Below are 20,995 nucleotides of genomic sequence, written 5' to 3' on the forward strand. Positions count from 1 at the left end.
GGAGAGGGAAGGGGGGAGAGACAAGTTAGGGGTAGAAGATTAAGAGATGCAAACCACTATGTATGAAATAAATAAGCTATAAGGATATATTGTACAGCACAGGGAATATAGCCAATATTTTATAATAAATATAAATGGCATATAATCTATAAAAATTTTGAATTACTATGTTGTGCACCTGAAACTAATATAATATTGTAAATCAACTGTACCTCAACTAAAAATAAGAGTAAATATGTACTTCCATGGGATTTAGTTAACAGCTAAAAGTAAAAAAAAAAAGCAGAGAAATCATCAGCAAATTAAAATCTATTTTTCAATGTTAACATTTAATTAGAATTTTTTTGCAAATTGATTAATTTTAACATTTATGAAGCTACTGATCCATTAGGTCCAGAAAAGTCCTTCCTTCCAATGTGAATGATGTTTGAGGACTTTAGCTACAAGTTATATAGCATATGAAGTGTACATATGTGCCTTATATTCATATATATATATATATATATATATAAATGATATATACTACTGATCAGTTGGCTACAGAGAAATAATTGTGGTTATCACCAATGTTAGAATTATATAATGAGACTTCACTCCAACCTCGCTAAACTTCACATACTAAAATTCAGTATGAGGTGGGTCAATCCTGAGTTTTATCCAAGGGCGTTTGTTTTTAGGATCATTTTTAGTACAGTCCTTTGGCATGCATGGTGAGGATGCCATTATAATGATGCTCCAATGCATCTGAAGCAATTATAATATGGTTTCAATCATAGTAGCTAATTACTCATGTTAGTTAGTAAGTATTGTCCAGAATCTAACTCCTTCCTAGGTTCTCCTCTGGTATGCTTCTGTAATGATTATTATCACCTTGCCTAGAAGGTGGCAGGAAAAGAAAAAGAGTTATGTTAGTCATTTTCCCTGCTTGTTACAAGTGCTGTTTGGTGAGAGAGGAAACTGAATCTAATGAGTATTCTGAAGTTCGGGGATCATTTGTAGATTTTTTCCTTAAACCTTTTTTCCTCACTCGTCGTCATTACTAATATTGTTAATTGAAGGCTGTACATGTCCTTCTGTGAAACAAATAATGTACCAGAAATTCTCTGTATACAATTAAAAGAAAAAAGAATGGCTTAATGCCTAGTTGTTGTTTAGAACTATAATTTACATTACCTGGGTAAGTTTCCATACCTGTGGTGGAAGGAATGGCAGTCTGATGTAAGAAAGCAGCATTGCTAGGTCTTGTTGCCTAGCCTGCACATCATGCCTTACCCACTGCATTAGAGCACGGAAAATAGTTTCTTCATCAGGAACATTAATGTCATCACTGCATAAAAGTTTTGAAATCTCATTAGCTGGAAGCAGGAGGAATTCTTGGTTCTTTATTACCTCGATGAAGTGTTCCTAGAAAAGAGAAATTTTCTACTGAAACTTTGTACTTTAGAAACTTCTTAACAAAATAAGCTTACCAAAGCATTTCTTTTTGTTAAACTTCAGAAAAAGCCAGAGAGACAGATATATGCATTCATAGAAAATAGATGTTATTGCTGCCCGTGACAGGGGATTGGAGGAGCCTCTGAAGCTGAGGAACAAAATGCTTCCACTGGGAATTATTTATTAAATGCAAGGAAAGGAAAGGCCTTAACTACTTCACAGGCCACATGGGCAGTGTCTGAGTTGATGCCAGTGCTTTTCTCTCTCAAATTTTGTAGGTGACAGCAGTTTATGACTCCAGAACTGACTGATGTCAAGTTGGCCTTTAGCCAAAAACCTAAAGAGAAATGCTAAAAATTTTCAAGGTGGAGGCTATCTTGAAGGCCCAGTAGAGGCAGATTTGTCTGTGCATTTGATGGGGCAATATACTGAATTCATTTGAGATGAGAAAAAGAGACTGATTAAAAACTCCTTTCTCTTGTAAAAAAGCATGATCTTCTATTAACCAAGGCAAAGTTATTTTACTATGGATAAACTTCTACAGAGTCAGGTTAATCTCAAAGTGACTCCTTTGGAGTTATTTTTTGAGGGGGAGTGGGGCTATCTCTTAATTTTTATATTTTATAACTTGATTCTCTCTTCTGTCATTTGTGTTGTATTTTTGTCAAGTATCAAATTTCAGGCAGCTGTGTTTCAATTTTTTTCATCAAAACACCACTATATTTTTCCTATTTATAATGTTATATATTTTTCTTTGATAACACAATTATCATTTCCAACATTTTTCATATTAAAGATCTTAAGTTTTCAATGCAATAAAATATACTTCTGAAATTGATATAAGCAAGTCTAGTTGGTAATTTATGTTGCCCAATAAATAGATATTCTGGAAGCAGCTTAAGACCGCCTCTGAATAACTGGAGGATCCGGATAAATCAAATCACTCCCTCAGCTCCACTCTGTTTAGTCATTATAGGAGGCAAGACTTCTGCTAATGAACCACCAGTGCCCTTGAGTTTAGTCATTGTGGGACTGAGTTAACCTAATAGCAAAATTATCCATACAAGAATCATCAAGTTTGATAAACCCATCAGGAAGCTCTGATACCATAAATTCCAAGTTAACTTGCCTGTTTAGACAAAGAGCCCTCTTGTGACTAATGCAAGTAATTGAGAGAGAACTGCTGATTTTACTATAGCAGATGTTCCTGGTTGAAAACCCTCTCATCTATAGCAAAATGGTGGAGCTAGTACTAAAACTAAAAATACATTACACTTGTACAGCACTTCACACTTTACAGATTTCTTTCACAAACATTAAGTCATCACCAATGCAATCTTGTGGGAGGTGGAATTATTCTGATGAGAAAACTGGCTATGTGAATTGTTTGATCTTTGTGCAGTAAATGACTAAGTATGCACTCACACCTATGCCTTTAGGTCTACTTCATTTTGTTCGATACTGCAACTGCCTTTCATAAATGATGTGATTTTTATGAAAGGGTTAAGAAAAAGATAAAACACTCTAAAACTTATGGTTACCCATTACTGGTAGTGTATGTAAACTTTGAAACTGTGTAAATATTATGGAAGACCCCATCTCTCATTCTTCTTTCTATCCACTCTCCAACGAAAGAAAAGAAAAAAAAAAAAAAAACAACAAGAGTGTGAGAGAGAGTGCCCTTGGTTTGGTATTCATTTTTAAAATCCACACTTACATTGTTGCAAAATGTATTCAATGAATATAGAATATTTGCTGAATGTTTCATCGATGCAGACTATTTATATGATTGTGATGGTTAATTTTATGTCAACTTGACTGAGCCATGGAACGTCCATACTTTTGGCCAAACATTATTCTGAGTGTGTCTGTGAGGGTATTTCTGGATGAGGCCCAATCACATTGATTGGAAAGGGCAATCTGTTTTACTCAGTTTATGATTCAAATGACTGTAACTGAATCCTTAGAGTTTAGCATTATTCTTAGAGATTAAAATTATTTGCATTTTTATACTATCAATACAGTATTATAAAAGCATTATTTTAGCAAGATCTTGACATCTTTTGCTGCATTTATAATAGATACTAAAATAACTAAAGAGGGATTAAAGGAGATAACGGTATTACATTTTTTTGCACATCCTGCTTTAACACTCAGTTTCAGTCACATAATAGGAAAAGGAAGACAAGTTCATTTTGAGCAACAAAAATAACTCAAGCTGTTTATCAGAATGTGTTTTGTCTGCAAGAGTAAGATACCAGACAGGAAACTGTTAATAGTTAGTTCAAGAATTTAAGTAATTTAACAGGAAGTTTTCATGTTTGGCATTTGTGGTAGGATTAAACTTTGAACTGCTGTTCCTATAGATTATATAGCATCTATATTTAGGACATAGGAATATAAATAGCATAATTAAATGACATGTTAAAATGTCAACCTATTATAATATGATTCTCCATATAATGGTATTGTTTCAGAAATATGTTTAAAACTTCAAATTTTGAACAATGACCAAGGGTGGGAACAAGAGAGGGGAAGTTTTACAAGAATTTTTTAGAGAATTCAAATATTACAAGTTTAAAAAATTTAAGGTCTGTATGAAACTCTAGAAATACTTTTTAATTATATGCATCTGAATTCTAAAACTGTACTGTTAATTTTAATGTTTTTAGTTGTGATTCTCTATTGTTCATTTTTATGTACTTGCCTTTAATTTTGAATCTTAAATAAATGTAGCTATTTTCTTAGCTTGAAAATTTATCTTTTAATTTGGTTTCACAGAAAGATCCATCTCTTGTGTTGTTCCCTGCTTCAGAGGTTAAAAAGTTCACTTTCTTCTTTGCATAAGGGAATTATTAGCATGAATGGTAAAGATTTATTTAATATCCTCTGTCTACTTTTACTTGCCTCTCTACAATCTATGTTTCATGTCACTGTCACTTGACTGAATAAAGATAGTCTTACCCCATGCAACTTTTAAAGAATTAACACATCAAACATGTTCATTTAATTTATTATAATTACTAATAGAATTGAGAGGGATTTTAAGTTAATTAAAGAATTGAACTGCAAGTTGTTTTAACAGAAATAACATGTTTTCTTTAAGAAATAAAAAGTCCATTCAATAGAATTGTCTGATTTACTAATTTTGATAGTTTTTAAGCTCTTCCAGTTAATAGTGATTCAATAATATTACCTTTTTACTTATTGAATGATACCTATTGGGTTAGCCAAAAAGTTCGTTCAGATTTTTCCATAACATCGTATGAAAAACCTGAACAAACCTTTTGGCTAACCCAATAAATTTCATTAGAAATAATTTGTACAACTTTATGAAGTAAAGTTCTAATAGTACAAAAACATCAGAGAAATTATGTTTTCTTGTTACTGTGGATTCTACTTGAAATATACATTTGTCCAGTTTAATTGTTGGCAGTATTTTCATTTCTCCAAGCTCTGAGATTTAATTAAATCTTTTTAGTTTGAAAATGTGAAACTTGCTTGTGTACAGCTCAACCAGACAAATATTTTTATCTAATATCTATTTTGTGCAAGTCATTTGAAAATTATGTAAATTTATATTGCTGTTTAATTTTATCCCAACATTATAATCTTTACCTTGGAATGGTTCTACACACACACACACACACACACACACACACACAAATACATATCAGTAAACATATAATTAGTTTAGACATTGTGTTAATATATTATCACTACAAGTTAACATGAAGCAATTGATTTTACCATTGTGTATTTATGTGCCACACTCAGGAGCTCTGTACAGCCCTGGGCATCTCCAAACGATCGAATCCCTAAGCAGTTTGAAGGGTGGAGATGTTTTATAAGAAAATTGGAGCAGACTTCAATGACTTGAGTCAGCTGCAGGAGACAAGCTGCAGCCAGCAAATTTTCAATAGTATCTTCTTTCAATTGCAGGACACCTAAATGGTTTGAAAAAGTAAAGAATGATTTTATATTCTGTAAAGTAAGACATAAATATGCTAGATAGTTAACATTTTCAATTTCTTTCATTAATAGGGCTATTTTTTCTAGTGTACAGTAACTATTCAGGGAATATCTTTTGAGGTGAATATATGCAAGCGAGTATGTACAAACACTAATAAGATGGCTGAAGGGAGCCATACTAGATTATCAAAAACAACTGTAGCAAATGAACAGTGAGTACCACCATTGCAACAAAAAGCAATTTCTTCTTTCTTTATCATCTTAGACCTGCATCTAAATCTAATATTAAAAGCTGTCTACATTATGACTCAAGAAGTACTATGTCATATTGTATAAGGATCATACAATGGGCAATACAGGTACCTGTCATTTGTGTGGAAAAATGTCTGGGTAAATAACATTAAGCTTATATGTCCATTTTTTTAATCTGTATTTATTAGCTGATAAGGATGACTTTGCTCAAATATTACCCCTGGACTTAATGTCCAGCACTGTCTTAAAAGAAATAAATTGTTGCCAAGAGTCCTCAGCTAAATAATTGCCTGTATGATTATTTTTTAGGTATAAAAAACAGATTCTGTTTAAAAATATCTGTAAAGATTTTTAAAAACCAAAATCAGAGCAATTTAAGCTGTTTCCTTTATATTGATATATCTGTATTATTTTTGAAGCAAGAGTTATTGATGAATTATTGCAAATGTTGTAAGTTATTTTGATAAGATATATACCTATATTTCTGTTTTAGCCAAGCTTAGGGAAGTTATAAAGAATGATATTATATGGATTATATAAACTATAAAGTATTATTTTATAATTTTGCTTTGTAAAATACCTTAATATGAATTCTATCTGATTGTATAACCATAAAAAAGAATAATAAAAACTGTAAGCTGCTATGTATTCGGTTCAACCTCTAAAATGTGTTGTAAAGGGATCCAGCCCATTGGCAAACTTTCTTGTGTTGTTTCTTATCCTGGATTTTGAAGGGAGAGCCCTGCCTATATTTTATGAAACTCAGAGAAGTATGAACTATTCTCAGATTCACCTGCTGTAAACATTGAAACTTGACCTGGTTATTAGGAATAATATTTATTTCTCAATGAATGAAACAATAAAACTCATAGAAGAAAACATAGCATAAAAGCTCCTTGGGTCTTGGCAATAAGTTCATGGGTAAGACACGAAAAGCACAGTGAACAAAAGCTAAAGTAAACAAGTGGGACTACATCAAACTAAAGATCTTCTCCACAGCAAGGGAAGCAAAAAATTGAGATGGAAACCTACAGAATGAGAGAAAATATCTGCAAACCATATATATGTTAAGGGTTTAATATACAAAATATGTAAAGGACTCATACAACATAATATCACAAAAACAAATAATCCAGTTAAAAATGGGCAAATAACGTGTATAGAAATTTTTTTCCAAAGAAGACATACAAATAACCAATGGGTATGTTAAAAGGTGCTCAACAGCACTACTCATCAGGGAAATGCATATCAAAACCACAATGAGATAGTATCTCATACTTGTTAGGATGGCTATTATAAAAAAGAGAAGAGATAGTCAATCTTAGTGAGGCTTTGGAGAAAATGGAACTTTTGTGCACTTTTGGTGAAAATGTAAATTGGTTCAGCCATTAAGAAAAGCAGTATGAAGGCTCCTAAAAATAAAATATATATATATATATATATATATATATATATAATTACCATGTGATCCAGCAATCCCACTCCAAAGGAAATATAAACAAGATCTTAAAGTGATAGCTCCTCTCGCTTGTTTATTGCAGCATTATTCACATGATATGGAAACAATTTAAATGTTCTTTGACACATGAATGGATAAATAAAATGTGATATACACACACACAATGGAATACTATTCAACCATGAGAAAGATGGAAATCCTGCCATTTGTGACAACATGGGTGACCTGGAGGGCATTATGCTAACTGAACTAAGGTAGACAGAGAAAGACAAATACTGTATGGGATCACTTGTATGTGGAATAGGGGCGGGAAAGGGAAGATGGAGAAATGTAGATTGAAGGGTGAAAACTTTCAGTTATTAGAAGTTCTCAGGATAAGAAGTACAGCATGGTGACTCTAGTTAATAATACAGTATTGGGTACTGCATACTTGAAAGTTGCTGAGAGTGTATCTTATGCAGTCTCACCAAAAAAAAAGAGTCAATTATATGAGATGATGTGTGAATTAATTACCTTGATCTTGGTAATCATTCCTATATATATACACATATATACATATATATATATATATATATATATATATATATAACCGTGTATGTGTATATATATACACACACATATATATGTGTATATACATTATATATATATATATATATATATATATAATCATCAAGTTGTATACTTTAAGTATCTACAATTATATTTGTCAATTATTCCTTAATAAAGTTGGAATGAATGAATAAATCAATAAATAAATATTTCTTGGCCCACAAACTCATCCTGTTACCTTTGTTACATAGTTTGATTAAATATGACTTTATTATTTCAAAAGAAGAGACTAAATCTATAGAGTTAGAATATCCCACTTCCACTCTCATTTTTCCAAACAAGAATGTACCCACACCTCTCAAGAGAGAAAGAGAGACATGCTTTTGTAGCTTTGTGTTAAAATAGCTCTATTTTCTCATGGTCAAAAATTTTATAGCATATTATTTACCTCTTGCTCTTTCATATTACTGTATTTAAATACTGATTCTGCCACTTACTACTTTAGGAAATTTACTTAACTGGTTTATCCTTCAATTTTCTCACTTGCAGAGTCAGAATAATAATAATGTGGGCTATATAATATAGAGTTATTGTGAGGACTGAATAAGTTAATACACGCCAAGCACTTACCTGTGTAAGCATACTGCACCAGGGAATTAAGTGCATTAGGATCGACTCCTTCTATCCTGACCTCTTCTTGTTTGGCTTCAAGCACATCATTAGTAAACATTGCAGCAAAATAATCAGACACTGCACTGAGAACCAACCTGGAATTAGGAATGTTTCATAGGAAGTTAAATCAGTACATAATCTCACTGAAAAAGACATGAAATATAGTCAGTAAGTTTTTAACACTGATGAGTATGTTTACTGCATAAATCTTTCATAGTTCTGTAAAGTGTAGTGAAATTAGAACGGTAAATTAAGTAAGTTGATTTTGCTTAGACAATTTGGGCTGTTTCTCTTCATCAATTTCTCTAAAGTTTGGCTCTTCTAAATATCACACAGGGAAACAGATCATATAGGCTAGTACTTTTTCAATATAAAAACATAAAAATCTATTTTCCTCAATGCTCCAATTCGTAATCAATTGACTGATTCTTTCTCATTCATGCTAGCTATAGTTATTAAATGATCTGTCTGCATAAGGATACTTACCGATGGGCTGGGATTCGGAGGTGTCCGGCAATGAGTAGCACATCACACAATTGTTTCTCTTTCAGGTAGTTCTCCATTTTATGAAGTGTTTGTTCCGCATGGTTTACAGCATGGAAGTGCTCCTCAGATCTGCTAACATTCATTTCTTCAGGATGCTGCATATCTAATCTAAAAGGGGGATAAGTGTGAGAAGATATTATTTTCTCCTAGTGGGTGTGCAAAAATCCAGTAGAAATTTGGGCACATCTACTTCTAAAATAAATAAATAGAATTAAAGTAAACTTAAAATTTGCCCACCAATCCTAAATGTTTCACTGTTATTGCTCCCTAACCTCTATTAAAGTGAAGTGTCATGATTACTACTGATGTCTGGAATGTAACCGTGGATGTGACTATGCATGGTTCAATGGTAGAGCTAGTGCTAATTTTTATATTCACAAACATAAACTTCAAGATACAAGCCTCTTTCTTTGATTTTTATTGGCATCACAATTATGCCATTTGGCATGAAATTGTAGGCATGATTCAAAATACTTTTCAAATTTGATTATGTTCTGAAGCTTCTCCATGGAGTACTCATTACACATCAGAGATATTTCTTGAAGAATCTCAAGGCCGAGACTTCCACAACATTGTTTATAATATGTCATTCCCATCAAGAAAATAAACATATTTCCATCTTTTATCATTTTTCCAGCTTTACTGAAATATAATTGACATACTACATTAAGTTTTAGATGTACAATGTGATGAGTTGATATACATATATATTGTGAAAGGATTACCACAGTAAGGTTAGTTAAAATATCCATCATCTTACATAGTTACCATTTTGTGTGTGTGTGGTGAGAATATTTAAGATCTACCCTCTTAGCAATTTTCAAGTATACAACATAGTATTGTTAACTATAGTCACCATGTTGTATATTAGATCCTCAGAACTCATTCATCTTCTGACTGGAAGTTTGTACCCTTTGACTGTTTAGGCAAAGATGATGACTGTTGAATTTGCAATAATGAAAGTTGTTTACATGTCTTTTCAACCTCATACAATGGTGGAATTTAAGTACTAACACAGGCACATAGAGGATTACAGTGAGTAGAAGCTTAAAAATTTGATGGTAAGATGAACATACTTTTCTTGTTATGATTCTAGCTTCCAAGCATCATTTTCCACCCACCAGTTAAAATTAGTTTTAGGTCCCCCCCACACACAATTTAGGTTGTGTTTCTTTGAAGACAATTGGCCCAGGGTGACATTACTGTCTTTTTGTCTGTGCAATTCAAATAAATGATCCATCTGCAAATCTTCTTAACCTTTAAGGATTCCTGTGGACATTCTGTCACAATACTCTATGGACAATTAGGGTAATAGGATATGAATATCCTTAAAAATTGCTTATTTTTTATTTTATATTTTTAGAAAGGAACAATCCCTTGGCACCATAGAATGGAAGGCATTCAGGTTTCACTGAACTCACTTATCCTAAACTTTCCTCTGTTCAATAAATGGTTTGATTCACATTGAGTCAATCAAACATTCAATATCTAATTATCTAATTATCTTAGCTGTCCTTGTGTATACTCCAGCATGTATTGGAGATGGGCATATTCTAAAGGAGGAATATGCTTTGGGAAGTTCTTGCTGGGAAATATTTGTTTTTCATTTCCTATGTGGATGCCTGTGTGTGTGTATGTGTGTGTGTGTGTGTGTGTATGGGATCACTTGTATGTGGAATAGGGGCGGGAAAGGGAAGATGGAGAAATGTAGATTGAAGGGTGAAAACTTTCAGTTATTAGAAGTTCTCAGGATAAGAAGTCTATTTTGTTTGATATAATATAGCTAGCCCTGCTCTCTTTTGGTTGCTATTTGCATGAAATATCTTTTTCCATTCTGGAATGTACTTACTCTGAAGTGAGTTTCTTTTAGACAGCATATAGTCCAATCCTTTAAAAAAATCTGTCAATCCATGTCTTTTGATTGAGGAGTTTAATTCATTTATACTTAAAGTAATTACTTATGAGGAAGGACAAAATTGTCATTATGTTCTTTGTTTTCTGTATGTCTTATAATAGCTTTTCTGTACCTTACTCCATATCACTGCTTTTCTTTCTGTTTAGTTGATATTTTTTTTTGTAGTGAAACATTTTGATTTTCTCCTCATTTCCATTTGTCAGTATTATATATTTTCTTTGTAATTACCATGGAGATTACGTATAATGTCCTAAAGTTATAACAATCTACTTTAATGTGATTTCAACTTAACTTCAATCACATAGAAAAACTCTACTCCTTTACAACTATGCCCCATCTTTTTTGCTATAGACATCACAGATTACATTATTGTGTATTGTGTACTCATTATCATAGATTTATAATCACTTTTTTGTGGTTTTGACTTTTAAATCCTGTAGAAAAATAAAAAGTGGTGTTATGAATCAATATTAATAATAATGGTTTTTATATTAGTCATGCATCTTCCTTTATCTGAGAAATTTATGTATTAATTTTTGGCTTTGAGTTACTGTATAGGATATTTTCATTTCAACTTGAAGGACTCCCTTTAACATATCTTGTTGTGAAGGTCTAGTTGTAATAAATTTTCTCAATATTTGCTTATCTGGGAATATCTTAATTTACCCCTCATTTTTGAAGGACCATTTTTACAGATATAGAATTCTCATTTGATATTTTTCTTTTCTTTCAGTACTTTTTTTTTTTTTTTTGCATGTGGGTCTCTCACTGCTGTGGCCTCTCCCGTTGTGGAGCACAGACTCTGGATGCGCAGGCTCAGTGACCATGGCTCATGGGCCCAGCCGCTCCACGGCATGTGTGTTCTGCTGGGACCAGGGCATGAACCCGTGTCCCCTGAATCAGCAGGCGGACTCTTAACCACTGCACTACCAGGGAAGCCCTATTTCAGTACTTTAAATAGAATCAGCCCTCCATATCCTTGGGTTCCACATGTTGAACACATCCACAGATTTTTGTATCTGTGGTGTGTCCTGGAATGAATTCCCCATGGATACTGAAGGACAAATGTATATCATCCCTCTGCCTTCTGTCTTGCAAGGTTTCTGATGAGAAAGTTATTGATAATTTTATTGATGATTCCTTGTATGTGTTGAGTCACTTCTTTTCTGCTGCTTTCAAAACTGATCTGTCTTTTACTTTCAACAGTTTCATTACAATGTGTTTGGGTCTCTTTGGGTTTATCCTATTTGAAGTTCATTTAGCTACCTGTATTTTAAATCTATATCCCTCCTCAAATTTGGGGAATTCTTTATCATGATTTCTTCAAAGAAGGTCTCTGCTCCTTTTCTCTCTCTTCTCTCTCTGGGATTTCAGGTATGCATATATTGGTCTGTTTGATGATGGCTCTTAAGTCTCTAAGACTCCATTCACTGTTTTTCATTCTTTTTTCTTTGTGTTCTAGATTTGAAAATTTCATATAACTTGTCTTCAAATTCACAGTTTTTTTCCTGCTGGTTCAAGTCTGCTATTGAAGCCCTCTAATAAATTCTTCAATTCAGTATTGTAATTTTCATGTCCAGAATTTCTGTTTGCATCTTTTTTTGTAATCTCTATCTCTTTCTTGATATTCTTATTTTGTTCATATGTTGCTTTCCTGATTTCTTTTAGTTCTTTTTTCTGTGTTTTCCTTTAGCTCTTTGAGGATATTTAAGAAAGTTGTTTAAGTTATTTGTCTAGAATTTTAAAAATCTGTTGTTCTTTATGGTCAGTTTCCTGATATTTATTTTCTCCCTTTTGAATGAGCCATGTTTCCTTGTGATCTTTTGTTAAAATTGGGTATTTGGAAAAACAGCCACTTTCCCTAATCTTTGCATAATGGCTCTGTGTGGGGGAAGTATTTCACTAATTGGCCCAACATGAAAGTTGAATTCTCAGGACTTTTCTGAGAATGAATCTCTGTGGACTTGCATGTGTGCTTTTTTTATTCCAATCTCACATATACACACTTGCTTATACATATCATAATTTCTCTAAGTCTCACCTCTGCTTATTTGTCAGACCTTAGATATTCTTTTGTATACCTTTGACTATAATCACTTGCCCCAAGGTATCCATGGGTCTGTAGTCCTGCAATTTTCATGTGCTATTGTACCTGCCCCTACTTTTTATGGCTTCTAACTTGAGATCCAAACCATACTGCTATTCTAATCTGAGCATTGAGTTAGGCAATACTGAAATTAGTTTGTTGCATAGCCTACAGATAGACCAGAATGTGGCCTAAAATTCAACTCATTTCTTGTATCTTGAGGGGGAAATCAAGAAATAAGTTGCCTTCTTCCAATTATGCTGTGTTACCCTGGTATAAGAGCAAGCACAAATGCCATGAAATTTCTAGTGATTTGAATGTGACTTTTTCTTGATCAGACATTTACTTGGCTGCTGTATATCCTTAATTTGCTTCCAGAGCTCCCATGAAGCTTTTTAAATCAATCTGTAGTTGCTTACTTGATATTTCCATAAAGGACAAGGGTCTGGATCTTCTTAATCCACCATTGTGCTGAAATCACAGAAGTTACTGCAGTCTTATTTTATTTAATTTTAAGGAGAATACTTGAGTTTCTTATGTTTTTCTGAGCAGCATTGAAACAGATATCAGAACAATAAGCCTTTGAGATTGCTTTTGATGTAAAACTCTTTTGTAAAAAATTTACTTTGAGAAAAAAATGGAAGGCATTACCTTAAAAAATTGGTGTCGTTAATTTTGGAGGTCACTTTGGAAGGCAATTTGGAAATAAACTTTAAAAAATTAAAATATAGATACTTTGTAAAGACATTCTTGGCAAGCCTCTGAGTCTGAAGTTGAAAGTCTGAATGCAGTTATTTTAGAGAATGTGCCTTTTAACCTAGTTCAAATGTTGTAAAGACACAGAACCTCATGCTGTTAATATAAAGAGCATAACTTCATATTTAGGCATTTCTCAAATAGCTTCATATTTTTATCTGTTTTTCTTTGGTAAATTCCATTTTTTCAAGTGAGCCATGGAGATTAAATGGAAACTTAGACTTCTTCTAATGGTGTTAACTTAGTTCCAAAAACTCAGAAGAGCATTTTCTTACTAAGGGAATGTAAAACTACACAGAAAATTAATTTCTATTTTTTTGTATATGGTGATGCTAGACCATATGAAAAATTGCTCTCTTCAATCCAAGGGACAAGCTTATTGCTTAAATAAAATTTTTGTACTGACTCTCCTTTGGAGAGCTGTTAAAGCTTCATCCATGTGTTTTTCCTGGCAAATAGAAGGCACTCAGTAAATATCTGATTAAGATATTAATTTATGAACATTTTTAATGCTATTGTAGCTTGAACTTTACTACATTTGGAGTCTTGGAAGTGTATGAATTAAATCTCAAAAGCAAATCACAAACTTAAAGCTTCTTCTTGCTAAGATACCTATGTAGATAATATAAACTTACAATCATACAGATAATATAATGACTTGAGTGGCATAAATTAAGCCAACATTCTAAACCTATAGTAGGTAGAGATTTTTCTCTGAAGAAATAATGTATTCTTTTGTGTGAAATAAATATTTTAATATATCATATGTGATTATATTTTAAGATATCATCTGTTGTAAATGACAAATTGTTAGTTGAAAGGAAATATTATATATGGATAATACAAAGCAAATGCCTGCAATATTTCCATTAAAACCAAAACATTTTGCCATTTATGAAGGCTTATCAGTTATTAATATTGGGGATAATATATTTTAAAATTTTGTTGTTACTTAATTATGATAAATGAAGATGACATCAAAGTTGAAATCACTTTCATCTAGAACTCTAAAATTTATTTGCCTTTGTAATTTTAGCCTCCAGAATTATTAGGAAGTACATTTATGTTGTTTAAGTAATCAAGTCTGTGCTATTTCATTATGGCAGTCCTAGAAAACTAATGTAAGTTATATATAAAATTAAATATGATAAGGTCAGGTAATTTTTTCCATTAGCTTATAAACATTTACTGAAAGCAACTATATGTATTTAACAATAATAAATGTCAAAATCTCAAGATGTCAAAACTTATTAAATATTGCATTAATTGCATTTTAAAAATTAATAAAATTTGAGAGGAGACAGTGTGGTGTAGTTATTAAGAACTTAAGTTTTTTACTCAAATGTTTAATTTCAATTCTGACGCTTAATTAAGTGACTTTAAAATATTTGCTTCTCTTCCCTAATGCTTAACTCCTCTCATCAGTAAACTAATGCCAATTCCAAAGAGGATTTTCTGAACACAACAGGAAATACTCATTAAATATTAGCTATCCTAGTCACTAAAAGCACCAGCACAAACACCACTGTCATCATTGTAATTTCAACATCATAATCACCATTTAGGGTTGCCACAATCAGTGAAATTGGCAGAAATAATACAGGGTAGCCTTAGAAGTGTACAAAAATAATGCAGGTGAGCTTAGCTTTGAAGGATGGACATGGCCTGGATGAGATGAAAAGGGTATTTGAAGAATGGAGAACAAGGTGAGCAAAAGTTTGTAATTGTTGTAACTGCTGTTATTTTTCCCCAGCTAGATTTCTCATAACATGTTAGAAAGAATGTAGAAGTAGAAAAGTAAAATTTAGACTAGGAACAGAGGTTAAACACCAGGAAAATCATAAATCTTTTATGAAACCTGGTGTGGGCAGTGAAAACTGAGAAAAGGGAAATCTGCAGTCAGGAACTGAGTCAGTAAGAAGGAGTTGCTCTGAATGAGTTAGTCTGAAGGGCAGTTCTAGATTACACCTGATAGTGACCTGACAAAGAAGCAAGGAGTGTGAAAGTATTTAGCATTTGGTGGCAGTGAGACATCATTTGAAGGTCTTCCCTGAGTGAAATAATGGTAATTCTGAGCCAGATTCCTGGCAACAGAAAAGTACACAACATGTTCAGCACCTGCATTTGACTATCTTCATTATGGTATACAGATTACATGTGGAACAAAAGTGAAAGCAATAAGTAGCATTCACAGATTTAATGAACTACAGCATAGACAAGAAAGAGAATTAATATAGAATTGTTATTTAAACAGCAGCAGGATCAAGAGAAGTTGGTGGTCTTTTTGCTTCTTTGTTGTGTGTTATTTGGGGAAAAGTTATTTAACTGAAGGGAAACTAATGTTTTTTTAATTTATATTTTTTTTGGTTACACCATGCTGGACAAAGAGTATCTGAAAAGAGGTTGACAAACCAGAATGATGAGATATTCACACAATCTATGCATACATGATATTCCCTTAGATGTGAAGATTAATGTGAAGTTTGTTTGAGGCTGGTGAAAGACATTTATGTAGCAATTGCTAATGCTTTGGGGTTTCCAATGGGAACAGTGGGTGAGGCAAGGGAAAGTAGACAGTCTCCCAACCAGTTTTTAATATGGTATTAAAAAGTTTGCTTATTTATTGTTGTAATATGGTTTCCTAAAGACTGTTGATAGTATTTTGTTACAATGTTACTGTAACAGAGAAGAAAAAATCTGAAATATACATAATAGCCCATTCTCAAGCCTCTGCCTTCCAGGCTTGACCTTTAAATTTATAACACATTTCATTCATATAGAGGCACAAAGTTGTGGAACAGAGAATAACATTTGTCTTGTTGGAGGTTTATAGGAACATTGTGACCTGACCTACACGGATAGCTGCAAGAACAAAGGATTCCGGCACCAGGAAGTTTGCAACAACCAGTCACCTCCACCCCACCCCTTTCCGTATTAATAAAGAAGTCTGAGTTTTAACTTGGGGAAGATGGTTCTTTGGGACACTAGTCCACCATCTTTTCAGTCTGCTGGCTTACTGAATAAAGTCGCTATTCCTTGCCCCAAAACTTCATCTCTCGATTTACTGGCTTGTTGTGAGGGAGCAGTACAAGCTTGAACTTAGTAACATTACTATTCTTCATTTGCTTTATAAGATTCATGAAATTTGTGAGTGACTTATGTTAAATACAGAGGTCAGGTTTCTGCATCAATGATAGAATTATTTTAATAAGTCGTATTTTTTTAAAATATAAAAATATTTTATCATGAATGAGCCTATATTAGAAAATATATTAATTTTCAAATAAGAATTACATTTGTAATCCTACCTGTTATTTTTTTATATTGTAAATTAATATATTTCTATTCAAAATAATTTCAATCTACGAATGGAAAATGAATTATAGAATGCTGAATAATAAGTTATGAAATCTGGTATAATCATTTGCAAGTAAAGCAGCCAAATCACTCACTAAGTATTGGTACATGTTGACTCAAGATTCTTTTTGGATAACTTATTGTAATTAAGGCACATTTTCCATAGTATATTGAATTTGTGCTGTCTATCAAGTGTTTCCTTTGACATAAGCAAAAAGCTGCTAGAGTTGAAAATAAAACATGTCACAGTGTTTTTAATGTGAAGAGCTATACTTGTTTCCAATATGTTTATAAGTCTTCCAGGAGTGCATGTAGATTTTTCCTTTTTGGAATCATCATGTAAGGCTATTTGTTATATATATAAAAAAACTCATTAACACCCTCCTTTTCCAAGCTTTCTTGGTAAGACCTTAATGTCATTTTACAAAAAAATGTCTGAATTTATGTCTGTGAAGATATACACATCACAGTTCTACTCACCTTAGTGAAAATGTGCTACCTAGTATAAGTCAATATCAAGATCAAGTTCTAGACCTAGATGATTAAAAAGAAAAATGTATATTTTCACCTATACACCAAACAAAAATTAGAGACTGTAATATAGATAAATATGTGGAATGTAAAACTAAGGCTTTGCATATCATCATATAAAGACAAAAGAATATATTTTAAAAGATATTCTCAGGAGAATGCTATAAACTGAAGTGTAAGTACTTAGAGTGCCCTATACTCCAAATGATATTTGATTTTGCTGTTGTCTTTCTTAGTTTTGAAATAAACTTTAATGAAAGAGAGAAATATTCCAAAGGAAAAAGTAAATAAAACTAATGGTAGTGAATTTTAATGATAATTATTATAGAAAAATGTTAGCTCTTAAATAATTGTTTTACTTGTTGTACTTGTGACCTTCCTCTCTTCATTCTAAAATACAGTTAAAGAATTTCTATCCATTTTACATGCCTAAGTGAACTATAATTAAATTAGTAAAAGGAGAGGCTATCATGCTAATATATTTACTGTAGGTAATGTTCAAATGTCTTCCAAATATGCATTCTTCAAACAGAGTAAAATAAATATTAACATGCTAACCAAGTGAAAATATTAATTTATAAAAATAACTTTAGCTCTTTTAGATCCAAAAGAGCTTTTGTGAAAATAACAACAAATCTTCTTCATGAGGCTGAAGTGGGAGCTGACAAAATTGACACTTGCCTTATGGAATACCTGTTATGACCTATTTCCCTTCAGAGTTGCTATATAGTAGGAGACACAGTTTGAACAATAATATACCTAAATTAATTTTTAAATGAAGTATGTACTTTATAATTTTAACTATGGTGAAAATTCCCACATAAGTATAAAACAGTCTTTTATGTTGGTCTTCACTATCAGAAAAGGAAGACTTACATATCTTCACACATTAACAGTATAATGGTAATCATAATCATAATTACAGACTAATGAGTGTCAGTTATGAGCCAGGCAATATGCTATATATTTTCTTATATATTAAGTCTTTTAGTATTCACTGTCTGTAAGTTAAAATTTATCTCTATTTTTAAAATATGGAAACTCAGGCTCAGAAAGATTTAAAAAATTCCTAATATTATGTAAGCTATTAAATGAAGAGTTGGGTTTCAAGCCAAATCAAGATCTGTCTGATCCTAAGGCTGATTTATTTCTAGTATTCCACAATACAATTTAACTACTTACATTACATTGCACATTTAACTTACAGAAGGTTGGAGTCTTTGTATTGTATTTTAAATAGTTGGTACAGATAAAGTACACATTTATTCTAAAGGAAATCTGAGAAAAGATAAATTTGTTGACAGCAGTTTTATAATTTATGAACTAAAAATTCAGAAATTATAATAACTTCTGAAAGCTTCTTAAATCATTTATGATACTGATCAAATGTAAAGATTACAAATTAGTGACCTGTAAATCACATTTTTAACTCAAGATATTTTAAGGTAGGAAGATAAGGAATCTGGGGATTGCTTGGCTTAGAAGTAATTTGAGAACTGTGTTAATTACCTGGGCTGACCTACTAACTTCAGCATTTTAGAGTCTTTACTTTTAGAACTTGTTTCAGAAAGACAGGGCTCTTGAAGCTATGTCATTTATTGTCCTCTAAAAAAATCTTATCTATGGATACTTTAAAAGATAAAAACTATGTTCTTCACTACCAGATTTTAGAGGAGACACATGAAAAAGGGAATGGTATTTCTCTTTGAAAAAATATTTCCAGGTTGAAAATGAAGTGTTTTTGATTTTGATTTATATTTTTTAGATTCTTTTACCAAATATTTGATTTGCAGCATACTTGGAAAACAAGAAATACAAGAAGAAACAAAAGCAGAATAATGGGTTGCATCTTAATCTAATAGAGTTGTATGGCTTTATGGCAATTCACATATATGTTTTATCTGAATACTTAGGCCACACACAGTGTTCTTGGTTCTTTTTTCAGAGTGATGCTATTCCCAAACCCAAAGTAGAGCTGCTGATGACATAGTGACAAAAGTAGAAATGATGAACTGAAATAATCACTCCCTCTTAGTGATTTAAGAATACTCTATTAAAAGCAGCACAGTACAATCCTCTAAACCCATGTTTAGCATTCTCTGAGAATAACATCACTGTTTTGTTTGCTACTTATATTTTTCTTATTTCTAAACCATTCATAGGATCAAATGAATCTGATCATATGTTTACATCAGATGTTTAAAGTATTCAGGACCTGTGATTGTATTAATAGAAAAAGAACACAGTGGTATTTTTCAGAGTGTTTTTGTAAGAACAGAATTAAAAGATAAATATAATTCACACATGGTACATAAGTTCTTGAAAAAACATTATAATAAGTTGTTCAGTTCTCAAAGCTTGATTAAATTTGAATGTAAAAAGCAAAATATATTTTTTAGACCGAGTTCAATGTTTCTGGGAAACATTTATATTTCGTTTTTTTGTTTGTTTGTTTTGTCTTTCATAGTACTTGTGAATTTGGCACCTAGATGTCTAGGTAAGGAAATTTGTCAGGATCTAGTCAGTCATTAGGAACTACTGGAGAACAAATGAAATGCAAGTCTCAGAAAGCAAAAAGCCAGCAATACAGGCAGACAGATGAGGATGAAGTGGGCTGAGAATTATGGAAAGACAAGGTACAGGATTAAAAGTATGAATTACATTCAGGAGGAACCAATGGAAAAGAAAAAAGTCACAATAAAAACATTATATACCGTATCATATTATAAATTATCTTAATTGCAATAATCATTAGAACAAATGAAACCACCTAAAAATGTAATGATGAAATATGGCTGTCTTATTCAAAATATGGGAGTCTTATTTCCCATGATTTAGCCATAACAAGGTTATTATTTCTGGTTCCCATGCAGGTTATAAAATATTCTATTCTACATATACATTTTTTGGAGGTTTTAATTTTCCATTTTTACTATGCATAAAATATCTCAAGGCCCCTTAGTGGTCAGCAGGGAAATATAGAATGATCTAGCATTTTACTAATCTTTGGATGGAAAAAAAATCAAAATTAAAGTATCAGAATCTATTATGTTAGGATCGTATATTTAAAAAAATATATTGCAGTATAGTTGCTTTATAATGTTGTCTTAGTTTCAGGTATACAGCAAAGTGAATCTTTATACATATACATATATCAATTCTTTTGTAGATTATTTTCCCATATAGGCCATTACAGAGTACTGAGTAGAGTTCCCTGTGCTATACAGTGGGTCCTTATTAGTTACTTATTTTATATATAGCAATGTGTATATGTCAATCTCAATCTCCCAATTAATATATCCTCCCCTTACCACCTGGTAACCATAAGTTTGTTTGTTTACATCTGTAGGGATCATACATGTTTTAATATTTCCATAAGAGTGGGAATTTAAATTTTATCATCCCTCATTTGATTGGGTTATAAACTAAGCTCAAAGTTTAGTTAATCCTCAAAATGACATCTAAT

The 20,995-nt window shown here is 32.0% G+C and overlaps 1 protein-coding gene across 3 annotated transcripts in view; it reads right to left on the reverse strand.

Moving 5' to 3' along the window:
* KLHL4 (kelch like family member 4) overlaps window positions 1-20,995 on the reverse strand; it is a 116,403-nt gene that overhangs the window by 44,681 nt on the left and 50,727 nt on the right. For 2 of the 3 annotated variants that reach the window (XM_081222732.1, XM_081222731.1), the window contains exons 2-5: window positions 8,825-8,992; window positions 8,297-8,433; window positions 5,185-5,381; window positions 1,192-1,404 (exon numbers count right to left, since the gene is read on the reverse strand). In XM_081222732.1, the coding sequence (XP_081078858.1) occupies window positions 1,192-1,404; window positions 5,185-5,381; window positions 8,297-8,433; window positions 8,825-8,992 (715 nt within the window). The remainder of the gene's footprint in view (window positions 1-1,191; window positions 1,405-5,184; window positions 5,382-8,296; window positions 8,434-8,824; window positions 8,993-20,995) is intronic. The other variant, XM_081222733.1, reaches the window with a different exon arrangement.

Source organism: Mesoplodon bidens, assembly GCF_964165515.1.
Source record: "Mesoplodon bidens genome assembly, chromosome: X".
NCBI lineage: Eukaryota > Metazoa > Chordata > Mammalia > Artiodactyla > Ziphiidae > Mesoplodon > Mesoplodon bidens.